Below are 23,803 nucleotides of genomic sequence, written 5' to 3' on the forward strand. Positions count from 1 at the left end.
AAGGCTATCGGCATAGGCAGGGATAAAAAAAGAGACCTCGACACTTCCTTGACTCCACTGAATTTTTTTAGGGAAAACTGTAATTAAAGTCACTCGATGTTTATCCTCAGTCGAGTCGAGGTAGTTTTAGTAACATTTTTTACACTTTTTATGGTTCTCGCCACCAGTTGACCTGAGATAAGCGATAGCCTGAGATTTGCAAATTTAGATACGAATTAATGACATGGTTAATAAATAAGGATTATACTTTTGTTAGCTGATGGCGCAGATGGTTTGAGTAGTAAATTCAATAGCTGAGGTCTTATACTACTTAAAAACTAATTTCAGCTAGAATAAAAACACCTTAAATCTAAGAAATAAAAAAAGTTGTTGATGCCCAATTGTAAACTTTTTTTAAGTTTAAATGACAAACGAACTCAGGGTTCGTCTAGCATTAAGTGTTTATCTGAGCTGACATCCCAATGTAAATGCCACTACTCATCTTCAGACACGAGGGCAGTTTTGTACATCTAAAATTGCATCCTTCGAGCCGGAATGCTTGGCGAATGAATTCGATTAAATTATTTTCATATCCTTTTCGCAACCTCTTAGATATTACAATAGGAGTGTTTTTTTGCCTACTCACATCAATAAAATGGACATATCATTCGTTGCGTTTGTGGCCATCTGTTTCCATATCAGTTGTTAGTGAAAATTATTACAGCCGATAGCACCGAATTAAAATTGATGTATGTTTCAATTATGTTATATTATTATAGTGTTCGTTTAATCGGGATTTCAGTAGTTTAAAGGTTATAATGGCTTTGACTAAAACTTCCTTATCGTCTTTAAACAGTAGCACAATCCGCTTACTATGCTACTTCTTGATAGTTTTTATTTTTTATTTCTTAGATATGCAGACGAGCTCACAGCCTACCTGGTATTAAGTGTTTACTGGAGCCCATAGACATCTACAACGTAAAAGCGCCACCCACCTTGAGATATAAGTCCTAAGGTTTCAAGTATAGTCACAACAGCTGCCCCACTCTTCAAACCGAAACGCATTATTGCTTCACGGCAGAGATAGACAGGGCGGTGGTGCCTACCCGCGCGGACTCACAAGAGATCCTACCACCAGTAAAAATAGATAGATAGATAGATAGTACGTCGGTGGTATCTTTACAGGTAGCATTTGATTGAGCATGAAACTCGCGTTACCTGATCTAAAATCGCAAACATTACTCAACTTATTTTTATCTTTAGTTATCGTAACCGCTTATCATCAGATAGACAGGGAGCTCGTCCACCCATTTTCTCTAAAAGGTCTCTTAAACAAATCGAAAACCATACACAGTTTATTTGAGATTTTCAATGACACAAACCAGTTTAGTCCGTATTTGGTTTTTGTGCGTTCACTAATTGACATGGCAAATATTGTTATGGATTTATACGTAGCTTTGTACGTATGTTATTTAAGATGAAATCAATTTGTTATATAATTACGTCAAAAAATGCTTTTAATACCCGCAGAGGGACATAACCGTATTTATTTTTATGTATTGAAATAATTTGTTACCGTTGAAATTTTTTTGGTATTTGAATAAAAAAACCTACATTGACCGATGTGAGGATTTACAATAAAAAACCCTCTTTATTTATTCAACGGGTACTATATTTTTTATTGTGATTGAAGGCAGACGATCGTATGGCTCACCGGACGATAAGTGGTCACACATGGACGTTAGCCAATAATGTGTACAGCCAAACTGCCTCCAACTTAACGCGACATCGCGTGACATTTTTTTGTTTTTTATTACTTAGATAGGTGGACGAGCTCACAGCCCACCTGGTGTTAAGTGGTTACTGGAGCCCATAGACATCTAGAACGTAAATGCGCCACCCACCTTGAGATATAAGTTCTAAGGTCTCAAGTATAGTTACAACGGCTGCCCCACCCTTCAAACCGAAAAGCATTACTGCTTCACGGCAGAAATAGGCAGGGTGGTGGTACCCACCCGCGCGGACTCATAAGAGGTCCTACCACCAGTAGCACATGCGTGACGTGTGACATTCAACTTATCATAACTATGAATTTCGTTAACCACTTAGCGCCGAGTGAGTTGTGAGAATGACCGGACCAATTTAATTCACTTAAAGCAGTAAAATATATCGAGCGATGATTCCTCGTGGTTGTTGTTTAATTGATTTGTTCTGTGATGTTCCTAACGGGTACAATCACGGTACGTTTTCATTTATAATAGGCAGTTAGGTCAATAGCCTTTGTCGCGACCGATCCTAACACAAATTAGTTCCGGGTCGGCCATCCCAATAACCATCAGATGGGCTGTATGCTTTCAGATTTCGATAATAATAAAATAATGTAATTTCTGTAGGTATGTATTAGCGGCGTCCCAGTTTTCAAACATTATCCATTAAATAGGCAATTCGATACCTAAATAAATTTCTCAAATCGAACCTATTTACTAAAGTGACGTTTTAATATCTTATGTAATATTAAAATAAATTATTAAAATTTATTCAAGAAATCGTATTAAAATAGTGATTGAATTTGAAATTTCTATGTCTTTTAAATACTTATAAAATTAAATCAAAATTAAACTTATAAAAAGCTATATACGTATTATCGTTTTAGTATTGGATATTTAAATTTTAATGCAAAAATTTGTAAAGATAAAATACAAATTATAGAATCAAAAATGGTTATCGTTAAGAAAGCTATCGAAACACCAAAAAATAAACATAAAAAGTCCCTTCCTATGGCATGTTGCAATGGATATACTTATGGAGATACCTATATCTCAAGGAGGGTTGATGACAAAGCCCTATGCAGCATGATTAAAGGAATTACTACAGCGATTTGGGGTAAGGGCAAGAATAAGGTGATTTTTGAATACTCACAGTTTGTAGAAAGAATTTGTGATTCGACAAGTATTTCTTCCCGCAGGCGACTCCTTCGATCACTGTAAATGTCTCAAACAAGTCCACTGATTTCACAACGTACTGCATTTTGTGTAGTGGCTGTTTCGTGTGAGACAACAAGTTTACATCGTTTCCGATTGGCGGGCCACATCTGTATTTATTCGATGGCAGACTGTGGTACACCGCGCTTTTAGGACAACACTTACTGACACATAAACCTTTGCACGTGTCCTTCGCTCTGAATACGGGCAATGTGTAGTTAATTTGGGCCGTTATTACTGGGCTGATTAGTAATAGAAAGAAATAAGCGGACATCGTTGTAGATGAAGCTCGGACGACAGCACTAGCGTGTTATCGGGAGTTTGCGCGCGTTTTAATCGGAGTATCGTGTTGTGATTGTCGTACGCGAGCGAGCTAGTGCCGGGGGCTCACGTCGCTCGGTCACTGAGCTAGCGACTGCCGGCGTCGCGTCGGTCGCGAGTCGTGACGCGTTTCGGCTAACGGAACCGCGAGTTGACGAGAAATAAAACAGTTTTGGTAATGATAAAAAAATTGGTTTCTTTTTTTTTGTTCTTTCATTTTTATTTATTTTTTAATACTGTTAAAATCTTCAACAATACAAAAAAACTAAACTTAAAAAATTTAACTTTTGCGCAACAGACATAATTCATGGATTTATTTTTAGGTGTTCAATCGAGTGGGTGCCTACAAACTACATTTTTTTGTTTTGAATTATAATTTATTAGATTTAATGATGGATTTTAATTATTAAATACATATAGAAAAAAATATTCAAAAATGTATGTAGTTAACTTTGCTCTACTGACCGACAGTCGAGTTCTTACTAACTCATATTAGACTAGTGCTAAACGAATAAAATATATATGTACAATAGTAAAGAATTTTAAAATGTAATCTTCCAGAAATACATTAAACAACTTGATTATTTATCGCAACAGTAACTTCATGTGCCCGTAGTAAAAAAGTCCTAGTGATTCCAAAGCTATTATCTACGTAATGTATAAATGCAACGATATATGAGGCCGTCAGCGCAAAAGTGGCCTAAACTTACCATAGTTATTATGGGGCAATGATGTTTAAGTTTTCATGAATTTGAATTTGAGTAGGCAAAAAAACAATACGCGCAAAATGTAAAATAATGCTTACAAAGCCATCTGCTATCTATGGGTGCAACTATGGATAGGCCGGTTTTGCATCAAAATTTATTAAATTTTAAACAAATTGCAATATGCATAATTATAAACATGATACTGAAAAGTTGTGAGTTAGGCCACTTTTGCACTTACGGCCTCATATTTTCGCCGACATTACGTTCATCGCACGCGGCTCGCGAACGATCTAGAGCTACTACAACACTAATACTAAATGTGAACAAGAGTATGGCATGCATCACTAATAAATAAGTACAGCGGTAAAAGATTTGTAAATATTAATAAGTACATTATTTTTAACATCGCAGATTAAGCGGAGATCTGACTTTGTTTGCTGCTCTCATATTTCAACTTCATCCGGGAAGACGTGGTCCAGATAAGCTTGGTACCCGTAGCTTTGCAACGGCTTCGGTCTCTCCTTCTGTAAGCCCAACGGTCTGCTCTCTAGGCTACTCCTGTTGAACTTCGAAGCGATCTCCTTGACTTTACCAAGTTGCGGCACGCAGTCTTCCGCATTCGTGACCTTATCGTGTTTCCTTTCAGCTTTTTCTAGTTCATCGAAGAACTCTTCTTTCCCTTTTCTATCTTCGGCGGTATCGAAGATCCAGCTACGGGTGGACGTTCGTTTCGAATCTCTAACGAACGATCCGCGATTCTTTTGGATCGTAATGGGTCTCCGTCCTGAGCTGTTTCGCTCCCGGGACCGATTATATGAACTTCTTGTTCCGTTGTCTGGATTGAAGTCATCTACACAGCGGTTCCCTCGTTCGAATCCAAACTTTGGATCCTTTGAATATTCAACGTCGTGATTTGTTTTGCTGATTTGATTATTATTATTCTGTCTGTCCCTTGAATTGATTCTGTGTTGTGGTTTGAACGTGCTGAATCTCGTCTCGGAGATGTTATTGTTGATCTCTTTAGTTTCATTATTTGGATCGAAAGCGTGCTGCGATCTTTGGTGATTCAGAGGTTTCGATAGAGACAAATGCCTCGGCGGTTCTCCGAGCTTGTTTATGGTTATTTCGTATTGTATATGCGGGTCTAGTACCGCGTACACGTTATCTTTGGCTTGTTTTTCCAGCGACGAAAGTGCTGCCTACGAAACGAAAATTATATTATGTGATTTATTGCTTTTTTTTCTCTTTTAGGACAGAAATCAGTAATTCCAGGGCAGTCGCTGTCTATAGTTAATTGTCCGCATTTAATTGACGTTAACAAGGTTTTAATAAGAGAATTGTTCGTAGCTGAAGTATCGAGGGGAAGTAAAAACGGTTGGTTGCAATTTTATTACTTTCGAAGTACTTGTGTTAAATAACTATCAATGAACACGCGATTGTAGTGCGGTGCCGAATAAACGTGCGAATCATGTTAGTACACAGTTAGGTTAGTTGAATTTTGAATAATTGCTCATCTGGAATCGAATGATTGTATAATGTAATTATTCATGTGTGTATATAATTTGGTAACTGCACAATTAAGCATTAAAATAATTAAGATAGAATCGTAGGGATGTAAATTGTTATCATTGATCATAGTTTTCTCAAATATGTTTAGCTCTTTCAGTAAAAGTGCTACCAGCAGATGACGGAGCACACACACACACACACAGAGAAAAAGAGAGAAACACAAACATACACACACAGAGAGAGAGAGAGAGAGAGAAACATACATACACACATTCGCACACTCACACGGATAATTGTTATTTGTGCGTGTGTGATATCGCCGTAAATGAGCAATTTATTCAATTTCGTGGAGTAATTTGTTTAGACGAAATAAACTGTTAGCACCAACATGTTAATTGACAGTGGATAAATGTGCGAAAGTAAATCTGCCACTGACAATAATGGTAGACTGCGTGTTGTTGTTAAGGCCAAAACCAATGAGACATCGAATCGCGAAAATTATTTAATAAAACATGAATGTTGAATAAAACTGATATAGAGTGATATCGGTCCGAACTAGAGCCCATCAAATTATTTCATTTATGATTATATTATGCACGATCGCGTACAAAACTTCGCCTTAATAGGGCTGATTGGCAATTGTTTCGCCAAGTTTGGGCAGACCTTGTATCAAGTGGAAACTAATGGGAGTAATTATTTTTATGAAGCGCCGAAGTAAAGGCGTGTCCGCCGCGGCCTATACCTCGATGACATATTAATTGCCAGCGATTAATTGCGAATCGATCTTATCGAGGAGTGAAAGGCTGTTTGGTTTGGGCGAAAATTTTTCAATCTAACAGAAGAGCCGTATAAAGTTTAAAATGTGAAAAAATATCATAACAAAAAGAAAATTCTTCGGCTATTTGAAAGGAGTAAACTTAATGGAAGTTTAACTATTATAAAACATCGAACTGTTGATGCTAATATCAAATAAAACGGACCTTTAATTACAATTATAAATGTCGCGTATTAACTGAAATATCTTTTCACCCCTCGATCTGTAACTAGGTCCGCACTCAGCTATAATTTCTTAAGATACTGAACTGATCTACTGAGAGTTTTATATAAACTGGTGTAGGCCCTCTTGTACTGGTGGTAGGACCTCTTGTGGGTCCGCACGGGTAGGTACCACCACCCTGCATATTTCTGCCGTGAAGCAATAATGCCTTTCGGTTTGAAGGGTGGGGTAGCCGTTGTAACTATACTTCATACCTTAAAACTTATAACTCAAGGTGGGTGTCGCATTTACGTTATTGATGTCTATGGGCTCCAGTAACCACTTAACACCAGGTGAGCTGTGAGCTCGTCCATTAACCTAAGCAATAAAAAAAAATGAATGAAATAAACAGCGACGCGATATTATCTCTAGGAGGCAGTTAGGGGGTGCAAGCGACGGTGCAGTCACACCTGTGCAGATCACACGGTGGTGGGCGGCTGCAGCACCACGGCCGCGCGCCGGACCTGCAGCGCGCCCGGGGAGTACCGGCCCCCCGCCGCCGCCCGGGGGACCGCCGCGCCCGGGGGGCCGGCGGGACCCGCCGCGCTCGGGGGGACGGGGGGGCTCGCCGGGACGCGCGGCGTGTACACCGCGTCCGCTGGGAGCACGGTCTTCTCGCTAATTGACAGATTGTTGGAAATTAACCAAATAATATTACTTTAAAAGGCAGATCGAATTTTTTATCACTTTCAAACGGCGTTAAGGTTGTTTTAGTAAAGAAGAGATTAATAGAAATATCTTTAAATGTTGATACCTTAATAAAACAAAATTTATTTATTCAGTTAATTTAAAGAAAGTACACCAGTTTGAAAGATTAAGGTGTGCAGAATATTTAAACAATTATTTATCAAAAAATATAATATTTACTATGATTTATTAATCAATAAATTACCTATTTAAGTCATCAGTCTTGTACTCGACGCTTTCTGGAAAACAATAGAAACGAAACTCCCATTAATAAAACGTATCGGTAATGATAAAGATTCACGGGACAATGAAAATTTCTTTATTTCTTAGACGGTCAGACAAACTAACGGCCCGTCCGGTGTCAAGTGAGCACCGGAGACCGTGGACATCAACATGGAAGCTCGTATAAATAAATTAAATTATCTACATTGCGTATTAACAAAAAAGATTAAGTTACATGTTCAAATATATGTATATCGTTTATTGGAGGCTTAATTTTAAAATATCAGAAATTACGAAAAATATTCATATACTTGTAGGTATGTATAGGTAGTAGTAAATAAGTACATTTTAAATGAATACGACGTCAACTATCTGATACTTTTTTAAATATGTGAAAATCAAGTTTGCAATAATCCCTTTAGTCGAAACACCCTTCGCGCACCGTATTTCAACCGACCAACTAACGAAAAACTTCTTGTCGTGGCCGCCGGAAATTACATACCCGATTCTATGGGTCGAATGGTAAACAGTCTACGTCGACCTCAAACACGTCATTACGGATCCTCCCGATCCATTAACGCTGCTTTTAGGCACCACAAGCACCGGTCACCGTCCTCGTTGAACCCGTCGCTTGCGACGAAGGGCTCGACGAGTAAATTAACCCACAGACACAGCCCACTGAGTTTCTCGCCGGATCTTCTCAGTGGGTTGCGTTTCCGATCCGGTGGTAGATTCTGCGAAGCACGGCTCTTGCTAGGACCAGTGTTAGCAACACTCTGGTTTGAGTCCCGTGAGCTCACCTACACGATAAGGCGATGCTGAAATAGCCTCTCAAGGCTATCAGCATAGGTAGGGAAAAAAATCGTAACTATTAGGTTGCCACGAAGCAGTGTTAGGTTCTGGTCTGAAGGGTGGGGGCAGCTGTTAACCAAAACCAGCTTTAGACCTCGACTCGACTGGGGGACTGAGTGCCTCCTCTGCGTGCAACATTTCACGAGGATGCTTTTTTTATTTAATGCCTCGAGTCTCTTCTTTGACGAATGACTCTGCCAATGTCAGGTAGATAGAATATCAGTGATATAGATAGATAATAGTAGATGAGAAGAATGAGGACGGGAGAAAAATCTATATAATAATATATAAAAATGAATTGCTGTTCGTTAGTCTCGCTAAAACTCGAGAACAGCTGGACCGATTTGGCTAATTTTGGTCTTGAATTAGTTTAGGTCTTTTATTTATCTATTGAGGCACTACGAATTCTGCCGGGTCAGATAGTTTGTAATTATTTTTACAGTTTAATGTTATTGCGGGAAATAAAATAAGCTAATGGATTTACAACTTTAGGATTGGGGAATGTTAAGAGATAGTTCATATTAACTGGGAACGGGATGTTAGTGTTGACGAGGGTGCTTACCTCTCCTCCTCCTGCACCTGACGACGAGGCACAGCACGAGCACCAGCAGCGCCGCGGAGACCAGCGCGGCGGCCGCGAGCGGGGCCGCGTGCGACGTCTCTGTTAGCGAAAAATTATCTGCGTAAACAAAACGTAAGAGTTTTATACACGCACGGGATTGTGTAGCACGAATCAACTGACATACGAAATGGAATCAATATCAATAAGTAGGGGAAACGTAATTTGTTTATTACTTGATTTTAAATTCTGGATATACAAAAAAAAACCTTTCATAATACTACAATCATAAATTAATATTATTAAACGTCGTGTTAATAAAAAAATAATGAGACAGGTCTTTTTTTAGATTAGAATGTAACGACATTACGAATGCGTCGTCGTCGGCCATTTTGTTATTTATCTCGCTCTGGTGCCTTCTGTCGCGTGACGTCATTCCTTAGCGACGCTTGCCTTCCGCCAATGTTTAATTTATTTTAATGAGGGCTGAAAGGCTCTAATAGAGTAAGATCGCAGGGCCCCCAGACGTCACGTATTGTCTGACGAACGAAATGTGGCCGTTTGCGTAGTGTTAGTATGTACTAAGAACGCATGCCTACCTGCTACCTTGCTTAGACGGCCAGTTTTCAGGTATCAGGTACTCAAAGTACATAAAATCATTACCTACTCCACGTATTTTCTGAAAGCTGATTTTTACGTATATTTTAGGCAATATCCTTAAAAATATGTCGCCAATACTCCTAGACATTTTCCGTCGGCCGAATTGCTTTGCAGACGCTTTAAAGGGTCAATCATCCCCTAAATTCAATTTAATACCTCTGTGGGTAAGAGCGCGAGGGCATTATCCACGCGCATGAGACTGAGTGAGACATGTATTAGGATATATTGACTTTTCTGTCTCTCTGTCTCTCTATCTCTCTCTTACAGTTGACTCAATCAATTAATTATTAATATTATGAGAAAATCAGTAAAAAATTAAAATCAGTTAAAAATTAACACTAGCCCTAGCAAGAGCAGTCTAATATCTATTAAGTCTAAAATCTAATATAAAAAAAAAAGACATGCCCCCTGAGTTTCCTGCCAGTTCTTCTCAGGACGGAGGCTAGTTTTTGTGAATTGGCGTTAGTTCTTTTTGACGTTCACCAAGTATGTACTTTCATTTATCTATATATATATATAAAGGAATTGCTGTTCGTTAGTCTCGCTAAAACTCGAGAACGGCTGGACCGATTTGGCTAATTTTGGTCTTGAATTGTTTGTGGAAGTCCAGAGAAGGTTTAAAAGGTAGATAAACATGAAAATGCTCGGAATCAAATAAAAATAACAATTTTGTTTTTCCTTTGACGTGTCCACCCCCCTCCCTCCCCCCTCGTCGGACGGGACGGATTCCTTTTGTTTGTTATAAGTTTATTTTATACAAAAGTTTAGGTATTTTATTTATCGATTCAGGCACTACAAAGGCTGCCTGGTCAGCTAGTGTTGAATAAAAAAAATTTTAGGATTTTGATTTTGAGTGCTTCGCTGAATCTATCACCGGAGATCGGAAGCGCGACCCACTGAGCAGATCCGGCGAGAGACTCAGCGCGTTAACAGCGTAGAGAGGTACAAGCGCGCGTGCTCACCGTGCACCGTGAGCGCCACGGCGTGCGTGGAGGAGCCGCGCTCGTTCTCGACGCGCAGCACGTACGCGCGGGCGTCGTCCGGCGCCACGTTGGACACGAGCAGCGTGTACCGGTAGCAGCCGTTCTCGGAAGACGGTTCCAGCGAACTAAAACGACCTTGAACGATATGCGATTTTTTTTAATTACACTTTACTGGTGGTAGGACTTCTTGTGAGTCCGCGCGGGTAGGTACCACTGCCCTGACTATTTCTGCCGTGAAGCAGTAATGCGTTTCGGTTTGAAGGGTGGGGCAGTCGTTAGGTGGTGGCCTAAAGGTGGGTGGCGCATTTACGTCGTAGATTTCTACGGGCTCCAGTAACCACTTAACACCAGGTGGGCTGTTTTATTATGTTATGTATGTAAATGTATAATTATGTAATGCAGTCACAGTCACGGAAGCGCTAGAATCTTCCGCTGTCTTTAGTTAAAGTTGCAGATTAAAATAAAGGAACAGGCTGTCCATCTTTTGCCCACTGCATTATATTAGGTCATTAAAAATAGTGTTTAATTATTTTTTTATGTTTGAGAATTTACTGGTGGCCCGGAGGCCTTTCCAGTTTTACCAGGGTAGGTGGGCGAGCAAAGGTTCAGCCAAGAGGGGTCTTCTATGGGCTCCAGTAACCACTTAGCACCAGGAGGGCTGTAAGCTCATCCACCCATGTAAGCAATAATTTTTTTTTTATGAACAAACAACCCGACATTAAAGTCGTGGTGGCCTAAAGGATAAGGCGCTCAGTGCATTCGTACAAGCGATGCGACTGTGTCGGGGTTCGAATCCCGCAAGCCGGTACCAATTTTTCTAATGAAATGCGTACTTAACGAATGACTTCCTTATTGAAGGATTAACATCGTGCGATAAAAATCTTAATCGTAAAAAATATAATTTGCATTACAATTCTGCGTTGCAGTTCGAATAGGGGGTCAGCTGCTCTACTCCTAGACTATGATGTCTACGGGATTCTAACAGCAAGGAGACAACAGCTCGTTTATAAATTAAACAGCCATTTATGAAATAAATAAATAATTACAATACAAAGTATGGCGCGATGTATTGGATACGATCCTGAAGCGACACAAGGAGATAAGAACACATTCTACAAAATTTACATAATGTCTACGTTCATTGAAACCTGAGTTCATTGACTCCCGACTATTTTTTTTGATATAGGTTGCGGGCACACAAACTCTGTATTAAAAGAATATTCTCGTTTGACAAATAAATATTGTTTCAGCTAAGTTTTTTTTCTACCTCTTCTAGTAACCTCGAGGGGTTATTCTAGATTTACCGAACTAGTAGGTGAGGTCGCTGGGCTCAAACCTGACGTTGTTGCTAAAAGTAACCCTAGCAAGATGCTTTGTAAAATCTACCACCGGATCGAAAACGCGACCCACTGAGAAGATCCGGCGGGAAACTCAGTGGGCTGTGTCTATGGGTTAATTTACTCGCCGAGCTCTTCGTCGCAAGTGACGGGTTCGACGAGAACGACGACTGGAAGATAAGGCAGTAAATATTCTCTTTTGTAACGATAATAATACACGTTGCGTCCTAGAACAAGATGCGTCAGTAAGGAACAGCCGAGCGTACCTAGTTCCCCGGGCACGTCGAGGCGCAGACTGCCCCAGGTCCAGACGGCGCGGCGCGGCGGCGGGTCGGCGCACAGGGCGGCGTGCAGGCGCACGGCGGCCCCCCGCCACGCGTGCGCCGCCCCCCGCGCCTCCCCCACCGGCGGACCCAACACGTTCACGCGAATCGCCTCCGACTGGTGACTCCTGACACATCCCAATTATCACTGTTGTAGACGGTTAAAGACCCAACTGGTAATAATAATGTAGGATTGGTAAGAGCGGACTGTTTTTGGTTAGAGGACCCAACTAGTAATAATAATGTAGGGTTGGTAAGAACGGACTGTTGTTGGTTAGAGGACCCAACTGGTAATAATAATGTAGGATTGGTAAGAACGGACTGTTGTTGGTTAGAGGACCCAACTGGTAATAATAATGTAGGATTGATAAGAACGGACTGTTGTTGGTTACAGGACCCAACTGGTAATAATAATGTAGGATTGGTAAGAACGGACTGTTCTTGGTTAGAGGACCCAACTGGTAAAAATAATGTAGGATTGGTAAGAACGGACTGTTGTTGGTTAGAGGACCCAACCGGTAATAATAATGTAGGATTGGTAAGAACGGACTGTTCTTGGTTAGAGGACCCAACTGGTAAAAATAATGTAGGATTTGTAAGAGCGGACTGTTCTTGGTTAGAGGACCCAACTAGTAATAATAATGTAAGGTTGGTAAGAACGGACTGTTGTTGGTTAGAGGACCCAACTGGTAATAATAATGTAGGATTGGTAACAACGGAATGTATGAAAAGTGTGTGGGACGGAGCGTTAAAATGTGAGTGAGAGAAAACGGTAAAAAAGTGAAAAAAGAATGACACAGAAAATAAAAATGGTGAAGACGTTTGAACGAGCAAGGCTTAAAAAAGGTGTCAGTTAATTTTGAATTATAATAATAGAGAAGATTTTGGAAGAGAACAATAAAAGTGTAACAATACAGTGGAATAGTTTTATCTTATGCGCCACGGTCCTAATTCCGCTAATTTTACTCAGTACAACTTTTATTTCATTCATCTTCGAATAATAGCACGTCCAGATTAATTCAAGGCTTGACATTCGCAATTCCTTACCTGATTGATATTTTGAGGCAAAACAAATCGATGTTTAACTATGAATCTTTTATAGGAAACAATGAAGTTTTGCCATTGATAAAGAGTTTGAGTTCCAGTGGGTTTGGGAGTTGCTCGGACAAGTTCCGAGCAACGTCACATGTTACTCACAAGATTTTATTGGGTCTTTTATATACGATGATAGCTTCCGCCACATGACGAGTATCTTCCCGGCTCTGGCTCTCACCATCTTCTGTTGCGCAGTCAGGGTCTACAGCGGCGACCACTTTAAAATACTGAACGATGAGGTTGAAGTGGTCCGAGAGGAGCTCTGGTCTTGCCTTTAGTCAATCTAGACGTTGGTTATGTTTGATGAAGGCTGACCTGTCCTGAAGGCCGATGCGGTTGGAGGCGACGCAGGTGTAGCGGCCGTGCTGCGCGTACGACACGTTGTGCAGCTGCAGCTGCGGCGTGGAGGACACGGGGACGCCCTCCTCCTGCGCGTCGTTGATGCGGGCCGCGCCCCCCGGGCTGGGAATAGGGATGACGTCACTGTAGTGTCGGGAGACTTAGCACGACTTACGGCACGTGATACAAAATAACCTTCGTTATCGTTCCAGTGGACAAATACTTATTTTTTTTATTGCTTAGATGGGTGGACGAGCTCACAGCCCACCTGGTTTTAAGTGGTCACTGGAGCCCATAGACATCTACAATGTAAATGCGCCACCCACCTTGAGATATAAGTTCTAATTTCTCAAGTATAGTTACAACGACTGCCTCACCCTTCAAACCGAAACGCATCATTGCTTCACGGCAGAAATAGGCGGGATGGTGGTACCTACCCGTGCGGACTCACAAGAGGTCCCACCACCGGTAACTTCCAACAAGGTTGCGTTAAACGCTTAACGCTACAATGGAATAGAGAGAGACAGAGCGAGAGTGAATGCGTGGCACTTGAACGCATGCGCGTAGTATACTTGTTACAGGCCAACGCGAGCGCTAGCAATGAGTAGCGTCCAATATTTTAATGATATTATTCTATCTATAATTTAATCTATACTAATATTATAAAGAGGAAAGATTTGTTTGTTTGTTTGTTTCGAATAGGCTCCGAAACTACTGGACCGATTTGAAAAATTCTTTTTCCATTAGAAGCCGACATTGTCCCTGATGAACATAGGCTACTTTTTTTAATTTTTTTTTTTTTTTTTTGGTTTCATTTTTTTTTTAATGTTTCCGAAGCGAAGCGAGGGCGGGTCGCTAGTATATTATAATATAATATAAAATTATAAATTTAATATGATATAAATGTTGAAGATGTCGCATCTCTTATACACAGCATTCTCTATTACAAGAGCAATCTGATTTAAGGATGAAAAGTGAAGAAAACCACAATACTACACATCGAAAAAGAAGTTTCACTTCATTCACGTGCACCAAGTTGCATGCGCACTTTTTTTATAATTTTGTTTAGTTATGTTAGTTGATTTTGTTTCCTCTAGAGAAGCGGATCAATAAGTCGACTTGCGCTAGCCACAGTCTAGAGGACAATGAGATAAACCTTCAAACTTTAGGTCGAGTTTTATTGTTTAACAGCACAATGGCTTGACTCCTAAGTCACTGTTGTCTTCGACTATCGCCTCAACGACCCATCGGTCGAGGGTCGTAGTGGTGACGCCGCGTGTCTGGTTATAGCGCTGATCCAGATGGCTAGATGCTCACCTATGGTACCACTGGTAGGAAGGAGGCGGGTTCCCCTCAGCCTTGCACTCCAAAGTGATTTGCGAGAAGAGATTGGCTTCCACCACTGTGTCCGGCCCGACCCAAGTGACCCTCGGTGGATCTGGAAAGTCATATATTTTGTTACTCCCTAGTGTTCGGTGATCGAATTTCGACCATAACCAATTGACACTAAAAATCAATGATACCACTGCTACATGTTAGTCCGCTACGGGTAGGTACAACAATATTGACTGTTGATGCCACGAAGCAGTTTTACTTCCAGCTTAATGTTTGACATCCACTGTACTTGACTTCAGACCACGAAGACAACAAATACCTTATCTAGAGTTAGATTGGTAGGAATAACAAAAAAAATATTGTATAAGTACTTACATTTGACATCAATTTCAATTTTTACTGAGTCGGAGGTCCCGGCGGAGTTTCGGGCTTGGCATCCATAGATACCTGTCAATGGCAATGACATACTGTCACATGTTACTTGTTTAATTTTAGATGGCGATGAAAGGTATCGGCTCGGACAAGTAGTTACCACCCTTCCCCCAATTTCTGTCGGAAAGCAATCTTGCATCGCAGATTCATATATGGTATTCGGTTCAATTTAGTCAATGGCATGTCAAGTTGATTTGGAATAAAAAATCAACTGTTATATAAATTTTGTTGATAAACTGAGCTAAAAACAATCGGTTCAACAAACAGACGAGACAATTTTCCATTTTTGCTTATTCATACAGATATTGGTAAGAGTATATTGCTGCCTGGCCCACCTCCCGCCACCGTAACTCCTTTGTGGCCAGAATTCACAACGGCTACGACTGGTAAGACTGATTGATGAGTACATATGACTAACCGAGAGAGTCCAGTTTGTCTTGGATACCACAACTAGTTAAATCAGAAAACAATATATGGTCGCTTAATTAAGTTTCAATTGACTCGGTATAAAGATTATTTCCCCCTTCGTAACTGAGCACACGACCGCTCTGCGCCAATGCACAGGCATCACTGACACGCCACACACCACCGCCTCATAGTTTGGTCTTTTACCTGAATGATTCCTGACTATAGGAGCCAGGATCAGTTTTGGGCCATTTGTGGGTATGACTTGTCCGTTCCTAGTCCACCATACGTAAGGGCTAGGGTTCCCGTTGGCCCTGCACTCCAGAGATAGAGCACTGGAACCTTCCTCCAGATTGGCCAGGGTGCTCGCGTCGGCGCCGTTTATGGAAACCACAGGAGCATCTGGAATCAAAGGAAAGAAAACAGATGACTTATGGGAATTAAGTACTGAAAGTCGGTAAGGTATTAGGCAAGATTTTGTGAATAGGGTAGATTGACATCAATCCGCGAAACATTTTCCACTGACTTCTGATAGTAAAATGAATTTAATAGTGGATAAATACTAAAGTGAGCGAAAATTTGTATTTATATAAATACATATAAAGAGAGTCATTTTATTAATTTGTGACATTTCTATGTATATAAGTGTACATTTAAATTAGTCTGGTGTATTCCTCCTTTGCTTATTATGTTGTTTCTTGCTTGCTGATTATTTTTAATTTCTTTGTTTCTATATTTTTGTTTCTTTAATTGGCTTTTTGTTTCTATTATTTGTTACATTATTATACTATGTTAATTGGCTGTTGGTTCTCCTTGTAGTAAATAAATAAATAAATTTGAATAGATTTTATGTGGATGCCTGAACAGTTAAACAATATAGTAATATATACTGAATTTTGGAACACTTCTTTCGATACAATTAACTTCATCGTCTTCCCAAGATTTGTTCTATTCCGTAGACGGATAACCTTATTTCTCGTCAGTCACAGCAGTCAATAATACGTGAAGTGTCGTGAAGTAATAATATCCCTAAAGATATGAAACTCACAAGTGACATCCAGCATCGTGTAGGAGTCCCGGTAGTACGGCGCCGGATAAGAAGGGTGATGCGCCCTACAAGCCAAAGTCCGGCCGTGAGCCGAACGTGTCGCTCCGAGTTCCAACACGGATCTTGCCGCCCAAACCCGAGGTCGCTCCACTTCTGAAGCATTGGTTTGACTCCAAGCTGTCAGGCGTTCTTTTTCTGAAAATTTCGATTAACCATCTTGAATTAGAGCTACGTCTTCGTTTTATTGGAGTATAGCTTTTAGCATTACCTATATAATGATCAGGAGTAATAGTATTCCTGGCATCCAGGATGATGGTACCCACAATTCACCCTGTTATTAACATGTTCCTATTTAGAACTGTCGGGAACCTTACTAACTTCTCGAAAGCAGCAATCAGCTCAAGACCAGCCACGCGCTAGGCTTAGGCCTTTTATTGCTTAGATGGGTGGACGAGCTCACAGCCCGCCTGCTGTAAAATGGTTACTTGAGCCCATAGACATCTACGACGTAAATGCGCCACCCATCTGAGATATAAGTTCTAAGGTCTCAAGTATACTTATAACGGCTGCCCCACCCTTCAAACCGAAACGCATTACTGCTTCACGGCAGAAATAGGCAGGGTGGTGGTTCCTACCCGCGCGCACACACATTAGGTTCTACCACCAGTACCTAAATACCTACCTAAATACCACTCGATATATGCAGGTGGATTGCCGTATCTGGCTTCACAGACGACTGTCGCCCTGGACCCCGCTGGAACTGTGATGTTTTGGCCTGGTAACACGTGGGAACCGTTGAACAGGATCCTCGGAGATTGTGGAGGCACTCGAACTGCTAAAGGTGCTGGTGGACTTGATAAGGCGTCCTGGAATGTTCGAACGAAACATTTCATGATACTGAGCTAGAAGTTTGGTTACTATTTGAACTACTAAACAATATTCGAATTGCACATCGGAAAATTATGTTCATAAAAAGTGAAATTGTCAGAATTTTTAATAAACATAGAAAAATAATGAAAAAGTTTCCAGAAATCTCACAAGTTGCTTTTTTATACAACAACTATAACAGCGCGGTTACAGCGCCAATGAAATGTCGATAGTTTTCATTTTATTGCCACCTGTGTGCTTAGTGCGAGTTTTTTATCGTTCTCGATTGCGTAAAAGTTAACTCAAGTTTGTATGGAGTTGGAACGTTTGCCTAGGTTTGCCACTAGGGGTGCTGTACCAACAGCATTTTTTTTCCTACCTAAGCTGATGAACTTAAGAGACCATATCAGCATCACCGGGCGAGTAGGTGAGCTCACGGGGCTCAAACCTGACGTTGCTGCTAGCACGAACCCTAGCAAGAGCCGAGAATCGCAGAATCTACCACCGGATCGGAAACGCGACCCACTGAGAAGATCCGGCGAGAAACTCAGTGGGCTTTGTCTGTGGGTTTATTTACTCGCCGAGCCCTTCGTCGCAAGCGACGGGTTCGATGAAAACAATTACCGGTGCTTGGGGTATCTAAAAGCACCGTTAGTGGATCCAGAGGATCCGAAATGACGTTTTTTGGGCCCAACAGCATACAAATTTTAGTTAACTTTTACGCGATCGAGAACGTTAAAAAAAACGCTCTAAGCACACTGTTTCGGACGAAAATACGTAAGAGTAAATAAGTTTCCGTCCGTGGCAGCACTCAACGCCAGGAGCTCAATCGTTGCGTCTGTACAAGGCTTTCTATTAAACCTCGTTAAAAAAAGAACATAGCACTCAAGAAATACCATCAAGGAAGTTCATACCAGAGCTGAATGATGTGTGGTAAAGTGATCGTCCTGGAATCACACTGCTTACGAACGCAACGGTTCAAGGTAGTAACGATGTACTCTGCTTCGATGTCACCAGACAATGATTATGGAATCACCATGAGTACATCCTCAGAGCGCTCCCGCACGCGGTACAAGACAGTGATTGAACCAAAATATAACAACGTTGGCTTTATTGTCGAATGAAACTAATCGTCTTAATGCTATGGTCCTATGGTTAAATAATTACCTGCACGTCATAATTACTGGCAGTAACTTGACACTGCCATTGGCCATCATCAAGCTGCAGTGTCGCAGCGCGTACCCAAAGCGAGCAGTCTCCCCCGACGGGACTGTCCTCGTTTGCCCACTCGTATTTACCACGGTAGATGCCTACGGGCTGAAAATAAACAAAATAATTAAACACTCAAAGTATAAGAATTCACTATGTAAATAAAATACTCATTTCCTATTTCAGCCGTGAACGTTGACGGGTGGGGCAGCCTTTGTAACTGAGTCCTTAGAACTCATATCTCAAGGTGGTTGGCTGCATTTACATGTAGATGTCTATGGAATCTGGTTACCATTTAACGCCAGGTGGGCTGTGAGCATGTACAATAAAATAAAATGCAATATGTGCAATAAAAAAAATCATGCGAGTATACATTAATTTGGTACACTTTAATAAAAAACTACTTTAGCCATACGTGTCATTTACTTCATGACATTATAAAATATTAATGTTATGTTGATGTTCTCGATCTCAAGGTTCCAGTTCGTCTACAATCTCTTTAAGATTTACTGATGATATTCCCATGTAAAATTTCCTGACCTATTGATTCTGCTTTGGCTGTCCGTGATATGCATACGTGACGTAAGGCCCTTAAACTTAGACGGGCTGTATACTCGTCTTCAACCTCAAAACATAGCACGAAATACAAAAAAAAACTGTATAATAGACGTGATGCTAAGCAAGATATAATCGAGTTATTAAAAAAAAAAACGCTTAAAGGACTACACTATTGAATCGTGATTTCGATTAAGAAGAAAACGATACAAAAAAAATATGTCCGCTCCCCAAAATCAAAAAGACGTAACCTTAATCAACTAAGCATAAACATCTTGATAAAAGCCATGAAATTTCATATGGTATTCAAAACTAAACAAGCGTAGAATCCTGACGTTCATTGCGCACCAATCAATGCAAGAAAGCGTATTCTATGAATAGATCGAAGGGCGACACAATAGAGAGGAAGTCGCCGACAGAGAATACTGGGGGGACGTTTAAATTGAAATGAATAAGGAACTTGTAGTGATATTTTCTAAGGGTAGAACCAAATGAATATTTTATCGAACATGCACTAGGAAGAAATAGGGACCAGAGATTTAAGATAGCTACTTTAGTTTAACAATGCTGTCAATAGATGGCGTTAGCATTGTGTTTAAAATTTTTGATATAGCTAAAAGATTTCAAATAAATTATATTTGATGCAACCCTAACATATATAGTAAAATTAAAGTCAAAGCGATAAATCTTAGTACATTTGTGAAAGCTGTAGACAAATACCTGCTGCGTAAATATCAATAACTTTTACAGTGAATTTTGAGTTTGTTTTTTAAACGACATTAGTTCTAAAATAAACTGACATAGGCTTTTAAGTGATTCAGCATAAGTTATCTGCGAAGCACGGCTCTTGCTAGAGTTCGTGTTAGCAAGAACGTCAGGTTTGAGCCCCGTGAGCTCACCTACCCGGTTACGCTAACATAGCCTCTCAAGGCTATCAGCTTAGGTAAGAAAAAAAAACATAAGTGCTACTGCTATCCTGCCTCTTACTATAGTCAAGCTGACTTACGTTTCATTTTCAAGGACGAGACAATTGCTATGCATTTGCTGTTCAAGGTCCACTTTGGCTGCATTGCCATGTCTACGGGTTATGTCTCTCTGCAATATCATTGCCATGTCTACAGGCTCCAGTATCCACTTAACACCACGTGATCCGTAAGCTTCTCTGCCCGTTGAGAACAAAAAAACTAACCTAAAATGATTTTTCTCGTGTCCACAATACGGACCGAAAATTTTAAGAAAATACAAATCGAGGTTAAGTACGCCTCAAAACGGGATCACACGTTTTCTTCGTACCGCTGGCACCGATAAAGTAATCGCCGAACCGTATGTGTTTTTATGCAAAACGTAAACACAGCACTTGAGGTCCCTTGTTTTGCGCGTAATGCAAGCGTTACTTCGTACGGGACTTGTTAAAATTTCTCTTTCAAATAAAATACTCATAGTACGACGGAAAACGATTTCCTTAGGTTTCGCATTTCATTTGCTCTTATTGTATTATAGTTTTTGTAATCACGAAGGAACGCTGTATATTTATCTATATATTAATACTTGAAGCAAAAACTTTTTATCCCTTTTTACGAAAATTGCGCGGACGGAGGAGTATGAAATTTTCCACACTTATAGAGAATATAGAGAAGAAGTGCACAATGCTAATATTTTTATAAAATAATGCATAAAAGATACATTAAATCAATAAAGAAAACATTACACACACTACATACCATGTATTTGACGCACACACGCATGCATACTATTTATTGTCAAACTTTTGTTTGTTTGTTTTTTTATAGTGAAGCCTCGGCAAACTTTGTGATTATAGAAGTATAAAATACAATCATAATAGTGTACAAACTTACAATTCCAATTAATTATAGTCGAATCTCGACTACTGCGAGACCTCTACTACATATAAAAGTCCACGAGTGTTAAACCGATGCAATTTAGAAGAAATCATCAGATTCACCTAGCGAGGTAAGTACTCTGTATATTGCAGTAATCGGATTAAAGTATAATTAAAGATCGGCCAGAAAAGCAATCCGTATTTACAAAGCAGAACTTTATTCCATTACTTGGTAATCGAAATTTATTCATAACTTAATATTCCTTGCTGTTTTTAATTTTTGGAAAATCATGCTACTAGATTTTAAAACAAAAATTGTGCTTACGTCTTTTTTTACTGGCCACCACTACTTGCAAAAGGGCGTTGCCCAGCAACGGTTTATTATTAAATACATTATTTCTAGTTCACCACATTTCTACTTTGTTGCTGTATTTTTACTTATAATTTTGGCAGAGGACTCCGTCGTCCAAAGCTATCAAGAGCTTGTAGTTACCACGGCCTAGAGAATAGGAATCTCGGTATTGAGCGATATGACTATGCCAGCGTCTAAATACGGCAAACATGTGACAATTTTTCATCAGCTTCCCAACGTCCACTGTTGGACAGAGGCGTCTCCCAAGATTCACAAAGTCCTGCAGTGCTCACCCACGGAGTGGAAATTCCCACCAACTTCAAGTTCAAAGGTGTCGTTCACTTTGTAGAAAAAGCCCACTCATATACTGCGTCTTCCTTTTTTTCTACTTATTCTAGTAACTTCAAGGTGTCATACTAGATTCACCGAACGGGTAGATGAGCTCACGGGGCTATAACCTGGTGAAGTTGCTAACACCAGCCCTAGCAAGAGCAGTGCTTCGCAGAATCTACCAGCGGATCGGAAACGGGACCGACTGATAAGATCCGGGGAGAAACTCAGTGGGCTTTGTCTGAGGGTTTCCTGTGTCTTCCAATGCGCCGTCACCACTCGAGAACTTTTTGGCCTTAAAGGTAACAAGCAATATACTGCCCATTGCCACGTCAACCTCACAATGGGCTTTATCGGGATACTTCTGCTTATCACCTCATTCATAGCTCGGGGAAACCTCGACCATAATCTTCGTCAAATCGCTTTTTTATTTTATTCCTATTGAATAACACGATTTTAAAGCTGATCTAATTAGATAGTCTCCGGATCCCATAGACACTAGAACGTGAAAGATGATAACGTCTTATTTGAAATTTCTACGGCATACGACCCTTAAATCAGGAACTAGTGACCTCACCGAAACAGTGTCTTGGATGATAAAAAATCACCCTTCTGCACGTGTATTTTATTGGAAAGAAAGAAATCTTAGAGTGATTTCAAATTTACTTATTTTTCCATATTATAGAAAGAATTTTCGTCTCAAAATAAAAGGATACCTTTTGTTCTTCTTCGTGTTCATAGCTTAACTAACATGTTTAATCGACGAGAATTTCACCTTGAGACAACCAGCCGTGACGCTGTTTTCGGAAGCGCAAACAAACACTCATTTTACATTGACGTTATAAGAAATAAAGACATAATCTACAAAAATATGTATTTAATTAATCTGAATTTAACAATCGGAATATAAATACGCCTAATGCCGTCGCAATTCAGACGAACTTAGGTAACCAATTAATATAAGCCAACCATGCCTATTTCAGCCGTGAAGCAGTAATACGTTTCGGCTTGAAGGGTGGGGCAGCCGTTGTAACTAACTAGTCAGGTCATAAGTATTGCCACACAGTAAAAACTTTTCTTTTAGAATGGTGGCCACAAAAAAGTTTATTGAATTCGAATTTCGAATTGTTCATGAAAATAAAAATGTATACTTTTAGAATTTTACTCATTTTTAAATATGGAGTGGACGCTTAAATAAGACCGTGTTGCAGTTATTGCGTTGCATCGTTGCGGTTACGCGCCAATTCAAATTTTTAACATACTGAAAAATTTTAATATAACCAAAAGATTCGTTTATCGTACCATCAAACGACACAATGACGACTCTAGTGTAGATGACAGGTCAAGAAGTGGTCGCCCTCGATCTGTTAGGACTCCAGCAGTGATATAAGCTGTGAAGGCGCGAATTCAAAGAAATCCCAAACGTAAGCAGAAACTGTTGGCCCTTCAGATGGGGTTAAGCAGAACCACGGTGAAAAGGGTGTTAAATGAAGACTTAGGGCTACGGGGATAACGAAGAAAAACAGGACATCGTTTGAATGCTCGTCTAATGGACCTGAGACTGAAGAGATGCCGCGCTTTGTTGAAGCGGTACGCGGGAAAAAAATATCGGGAAATTCTTTTTTCGGATGAAAAAATTTTTACCGTAGAAGAGAGCTACAACAAACAAAATGATAAGGTGTACGCACACAGTAGTGAAGAAGCGAGCAACCGTATTCCGCGTGTCCAACGAGGTCATTTTCCATCCTCGCTCATGGTATGGTTGGGAGTTTCTTATTGGGGCTTAACAGAGGTACATTTTTGTGAGAAAGGTGTAAAAACGAATGCAGTTGTGTATCAA

The 23,803-nt window shown here is 40.3% G+C and overlaps 2 protein-coding genes across 5 annotated transcripts in view; both read right to left on the reverse strand.

The window, feature by feature from the left end:
• The window catches only part of LOC114242938 (putative G protein-coupled receptor Mth-like 3), a 123,479-nt gene extending 120,134 nt beyond the window's left edge, over positions 1 to 3,345 (reverse strand). The window contains exon 1 of the mRNA XM_089729571.1: positions 2,899 to 3,345. Within this exon, the coding sequence (XP_089585697.1) occupies positions 2,899 to 3,234 (336 nt within the window). The 5' untranslated portion in view covers positions 3,235 to 3,345. The remainder of the gene's footprint in view (positions 1 to 2,898) is intronic.
• A 130-nt stretch (positions 3,346 to 3,475) lies between these two features.
• Positions 3,476 to 23,803, reverse strand: part of LOC114242972 (kin of IRRE-like protein 1) — a 93,572-nt gene continuing 73,244 nt past the window's right edge. Inside the window, exons 3-15 of one of the 4 annotated variants that reach the window (XM_089729563.1) lie at positions 18,845 to 18,994; positions 17,493 to 17,676; positions 16,811 to 17,005; positions 15,970 to 16,164; positions 15,301 to 15,372; positions 14,908 to 15,028; positions 13,567 to 13,713; positions 12,100 to 12,284; positions 10,476 to 10,631; positions 8,857 to 8,955; positions 7,426 to 7,459; positions 6,998 to 7,151; positions 3,476 to 5,187 (exon numbers count right to left, since the gene is read on the reverse strand). In XM_089729563.1, the coding sequence (XP_089585689.1) occupies positions 4,432 to 5,187; positions 6,998 to 7,151; positions 7,426 to 7,459; positions 8,857 to 8,955; positions 10,476 to 10,631; positions 12,100 to 12,284; positions 13,567 to 13,713; positions 14,908 to 15,028; positions 15,301 to 15,372; positions 15,970 to 16,164; positions 16,811 to 17,005; positions 17,493 to 17,676; positions 18,845 to 18,994 (2,448 nt within the window). In that variant the 3' untranslated portion in view covers positions 3,476 to 4,431. Of the gene's footprint in view, positions 5,188 to 6,943; positions 7,152 to 7,425; positions 7,460 to 8,856; positions 8,974 to 10,475; positions 10,632 to 12,099; positions 12,285 to 13,566; positions 13,714 to 14,907; positions 15,029 to 15,300; positions 15,373 to 15,969; positions 16,165 to 16,810; positions 17,006 to 17,492; positions 17,677 to 18,844; positions 18,995 to 23,803 lie in introns of all 4 variants that reach the window. The other 3 variants (XM_089729562.1, XM_089729565.1, XM_089729564.1) reach the window with 3 other exon arrangements.

This window comes from Bombyx mandarina, chromosome 08 (genome assembly GCF_030267445.1).
Source record: "Bombyx mandarina strain Sakado chromosome 08, ASM3026744v2".
Lineage (NCBI taxonomy): Eukaryota > Metazoa > Arthropoda > Insecta > Lepidoptera > Bombycidae > Bombyx > Bombyx mandarina.